Raw genomic sequence first — 5,270 nt, forward strand, 5'->3', positions numbered from 1 at the left:
AACTGCTGTAATCTCTCTTCTTGTTTAATTTCTCATTCTTCTTGTTTCTTTTCTTTTTCCAGTTGCCAGTGCTATAGTTTGATTTCCCGCTTCTCATTTCCATTTTTTTTTATCCCACTTTCTGATACCAATTTGTTACGTCTCCATTTGTTAATTGATTTTCCGTAACTTCGTTCTGACGAAACTTAAGCGACACAAGTTCTTTCTTAATAAAATCTGGTTTATCCTTTCCGAATACAACTTTACCGATACACTCAACTTCAAGAATCGTGCTAAACAAACGCTATAACGACGAATGTGGTCAATAATACTTCTGACTGCAGATCAATTACTCACTGTCTACCCACACATTACATTCCCCTCTTTTATGTACCAGCCTACCCTATATCTAGTAATTACTAAAGCATTCGCCAAAGTACAGGATAGTTCTAGAAACGTGGCGTCACAGTGGTCATGTGACTCGCTGACGCAACAGTACTTTAAATTTGTAGATGATATTGATGTCTTGGGTGTTGCTAGCTGTGAAGAGGATGCTGCTGATTTAAAAAAGGATTTAGATGATTTAGTGAGTTGGGCAAATAAATGGCAGATGAGTTTTAATTATAATAAATGCAAGATTAGCATGTGGGTTATCACAATTGGAATTATAAGTATAATTTGGATGGGAATAACCTTAACAGTGTCATGAAAGAAAGGGATCTTGGTGTAATAGTTGATCAGTCTCTTAAGCCATCCAAGCAGTGTGCTGTTGCTAGTGGTAGGGCAAATAGGATTTTAGGTTGTATCTATAGAAATACTGAATACAAGTCTAAAGAGGTTATACTTTCATTGTTCAGGTAACTGGTTAGGTCACATTTGGAATATTGTGTTCAGTCTTGGGCTCCTTACCTTAGGAAGGACATTCAATTGTTGGAAAGGGTTCAGAGAAGGGTTACCAGAATGGTGCCTGGGATGGAGGGGTTGTCATACAATGAGAGGCTGAAATCTCTCAAATTGTTTTCTCTTGAAATAATAAGAGTTAGGAGTGATCTGATTGAGGTGTTTAAGATTGTAAAGGGAATTCATAGTGTCAATGCATCATTTTTTTTATATTTAACAATGAGAATAGTAGGACTAGGGGACACAAATATAAATTTTAGCAAGGTAGGAGTCATCTTCAGCTAAGACAGTTTCATTTTTTCTAACAGGGTGGTTGGCTTTTGGAATGGGTTGCTTTCAGATGTTTTAGAGGCAGTAAATTTATGTGAGTTTAAGAAAAGCTTAATAAATATATATGAATGAAAAGGGCTGGGTTTAAAATTTTTTATTTAATTTATTTAATCATTTTAATTTAGTTTTGAGGATGGAACAGCTGGTCCCATGTTGTCCCAAAATATTACGTTATGTTAACAATTTATTTAATACTTGATGCATTAGTGTAAGCCACAACTTTTCATTCAGGTTAGAAACCAGATCCCATTTTTGTTAATTTATTGTAGTGATTTTTTAATTACACTGTTTTAATCAGATTAGTTCTAGAATTACCAATAAGGACCATATGGACCTTCATTAAGTTTTTAAACACATTTTATAAACTATTTATACACCAAATTACTTATGTATTTATGAATTAGCCACAAACTTTCTAATAACATATCAATCACACAAAAATAAATTAAAAAATATCATTTGTATTGATATTAATGTCATTTATATTGATATTAATCCCACGAAATACTGCTGGGGTTCATTATGTAACTTATATAGAAAATGAGTAATCTTACACAATGTTTGTGGTTAATTTTCTACGTTGAGTGTTGTAACAGGTAAAGGCATAAAATTACTCATTATAATGTGATACCCCACCAGTGATGAATGGTGTAAAAAAAAAGTTTGTAATTTTAGGATAAATGGCCAAATTCTATTTATGTAACTTTGTGGACTACTAGTATTGTTATATGCACTTGAGTAGAAACATAACATAATTTGTAATACTACTAAAAAGTAAATATGAAGCCTGATCTATCCTGATCAATTCACCACTTTACACTGAGTTATACGAGTTTGGGAGAATTTCATCAGTAACCATAGACAAGGACAGTTCGAAAGTATAAGACTAAATCTCATATAGTGGTGGAGTGTATATAATGTGTATGGTCTTATAACCGTTTTTTACTTGTGTAGTAATCCTATATTTACGTTGGAATTTAAAGAGTTTGTGGAATTGAGGCTACTAATTTAATCTTGTGAATTATTCAACCAGACACACTGTTTAAAATACTGAAAAATAAATATGAAGTACAAGCTATCATTCCGTTTACCACTTGTTACTGGGTAATACCGGTTACTAAAGCCTAAAAATTGTAAGAGATTTTTATATATTTACACAATCCATATTTTGTACATAAAAAACAGCTATTCAAACACTTGCATAACAGAGATCTGAAGATTCTGGCCACAAAATGACGAGAATAGTTAAATACAATTAGCTACAGAGAATTGAATTCTACTGCTCCAGATTCTGGCAACAAATCAAACATAATGACCTAAGGAGGCCGAAATATTGTTTGTTATTTCATGTTTTGAATAAAAGTTTTTAATACACATATCAGCCATCTCTACTATACATATATTTACTTCAAGTGGGTTCCTTGTTGTCACGGATGACAAGAAACAATTTTAAAGATGCCTAGCTACATCATCTGGTAGTTTACTTCTTTTAAAAGTTTGTTACTCAACAAGATATAGTTTAGTATCTCTATAGTTCTAACCAACTGAAGTGAGATTCATAAGATAGTTTGGGTTTTATTATTTACAAAAACTTCCTTTAAATACAAATATTAGCCTTGATTAATGATCTAAACAGATATTACATCATTAATACAAGTTCACAGCACGCGTGGTGTAGAAATACATGTGCATTGGCATGCTGTATTTGAATTATTTTTGTAATACAACTGTGATACCATGATATAGATCATCAACGGTGATGTAGACAATAAATCACAAAACGGAACAGAGACTCTGACACAAGCTAGAATAAAAAATAAATTCTGGAATTGAAATGAACATGGTTGTTTTAAATTATTGGAAACAATGTTGTATCTTAGTTTCCAATTATTAAAGTCTGCAGTAATGTGATATTCTGCCAAGTTTAGATACTGATCTTGTAATTACAACTTCTGTAAATAGTAGTTGAGTTTGAAATGTTATTTAAATGATTACTCAATAAAAAAAGTAAAACTGAAATAACAATTTTCCACTGAAGGTTGTACGTGAATTATCGGTTCATGAGAGGAATAGAACAGCAGTTTCTTGCCCTCCAGAAAGGTTTCAATGAGTTGATTCCTCAACATCTTCTAAAATCATTTGATGAGAAGGAGTTGGAGGTGAGATTTAGGTTAAAATAACATCAAGTACCAGGGGACAGAATTGGAAAAACTATTGAAGAATGATACGTTTCTCAGGAGGACCTTTGAAATCAATGTGGAGTTGTTTATGTTTATTTGATGGGATTGAAAGAATTACATATTAGTTTGTTTAATAAACATAACCCACTGTTATACACTAATTTATTGTACAAACTAATATGTAATTCTTTCAATCCCATCAAATAAACGTAACCCACTGTTATACACTAATTTAAACTAATATGTAATTCATTTCAATCCCATCAAAAAGTACAATAAATTAGTGTATAACAGTGGGTTATGTTTACTTGATGGGATTGAAATGAATTACATATTAGTTAGTACAATAAATTAGTGTATAACAGTGAGTTATGTTTCCTTGATGGGATTGAAATGAATTACATATTAGTTTGTACATTAAGTTAGTGTGTAATAATCAGTTCTGTGTGTTTGATTGGATTGAAATTCATTATGTGCTAACTCATAATTAAAATTAAATTTTAAGTGTGAGTGTTAGTTAAGGTGTTTTTTGTATGATTCAAATAACTGAGTAATAATTGCATAAACAAATGTTGCTTTGGTACAGCTTTTGATTGGAGGGCTAGGAAAGATAGACTTGGAGGACTGGAGACTTAACACACGTCTCAAACATTGTACTCCTGACCACAACATAGTCAAGTGGTTCTGGAAAGTGGTAGAGTCGTATAGTGAAGAACGTCGTGCCCGTCTTCTCCAGTTCGTCACAGGAAGTTCACGTGTTCCTCTGCAAGGCTTCAAAGCTTTACAAGGTGAGGCTAGAAGACAGCTATTGTGTCGAGACTTATTGTATAGAGAGAGGTTTTAGGTCTAATTCTCAGAAGATATGATTATTGAATGTTTTAAACAACCAAACTTATGAGTATGAGGTAATAACAATAAATATGTAGTTAAGAAGGAAGATTCTCAAGGGAAGTGAATATTTAAAAGAAATTAGGAACATTTATTTATCTTTGTATGACCATTATTTAACATATAATGCTGCATGTTATTTTGAAGATGTAAGAATTCAGAATGTTCTTACCTGTAGACACTTCACAGCTTTTCTTGTTTAAGGCATGGTTGTTTTGTTGTCAAGTTTATCTAATAGACTTAACCGTGATGATACTGTTGGCATCACTGGAACTGTGCATTAGATGTAAGTGAAGACTTCCTGAATTTGATTTGTATTTTTTTTGCCCTTGCTATCTTTGCTAATTTACTCAATGTTGATGTTAAACTTTTTGATGAATGTGGGTGGACATTGCTACATCAGCAGACATGTGTCATGTGGGTGATCCTTGCAACATCAGCAGACGTGTCATGTGGGTGGTCTATGCAACATCAGGAGAAATGTGTCATGTGGGTGGTCTTTGCAACATCAGGAGAAATGTGTCATGTGGGTGATCCTTGCAACATCAGAGAAATGTGTCAAGTAGGTGGATATTGCTGCATCAGAAATGTGTGATGTGGGTGGACATTGCTACATCAGGAGAAATGTGTCAAGTGGGTGAACATTGCTACATCAGGAGAAATGTGTCATGTTGGGGGACATTGCTGCATCAGGAGAAATGTGTCAAGTGGGTGAACATTGCTGCATCAGGAGAAATGTGTCAAATGGGTGAACATTGCTGCATCAGCAGAAATGTGTCATGTGGGTGGACACTGCTACATCAGGAGAAATGTGTCAAGTGGGTGGACACTGCTACATCAGGAGAAATGTATCATGTTGGTGGACACTGCTAAATCAGGAGATTCTACAGAAATCTTAGAAACCAGTTCTTTTTTTTTAAATCATATTTGAGAATAGAACCAATGTACATATGGAAAGTACATACAAGTCTCTCTGAATGGAGAATAGGATAT

At 33.4% G+C, this 5,270-nt stretch overlaps 1 protein-coding gene across 1 annotated transcript in view; it reads left to right on the plus strand.

The window, feature by feature from the left end:
• The window catches only part of LOC111084139 (E3 ubiquitin-protein ligase SMURF2-like), a gene marked incomplete at both ends in the record, with an annotated part of 6,112 nt that extends 1,935 nt beyond the window's left edge, over positions 1-4,177 (plus strand). The window contains 2 exons of the mRNA XM_022380921.1: positions 3,248-3,368; positions 3,976-4,177. Coding sequence (XP_022236629.1) covers positions 3,248-3,368; positions 3,976-4,177 — 323 coding nt within the window. The remainder of the gene's footprint in view (positions 1-3,247; positions 3,369-3,975) is intronic.
• Between the last annotated feature and the right edge of the window lie 1,093 nt (positions 4,178-5,270).

The sequence above is a fragment of the Limulus polyphemus genome, unplaced genomic scaffold, assembly GCF_000517525.1.
Source record: "Limulus polyphemus unplaced genomic scaffold, Limulus_polyphemus-2.1.2 Scaffold14019, whole genome shotgun sequence".
Lineage (NCBI taxonomy): Eukaryota > Metazoa > Arthropoda > Merostomata > Xiphosura > Limulidae > Limulus > Limulus polyphemus.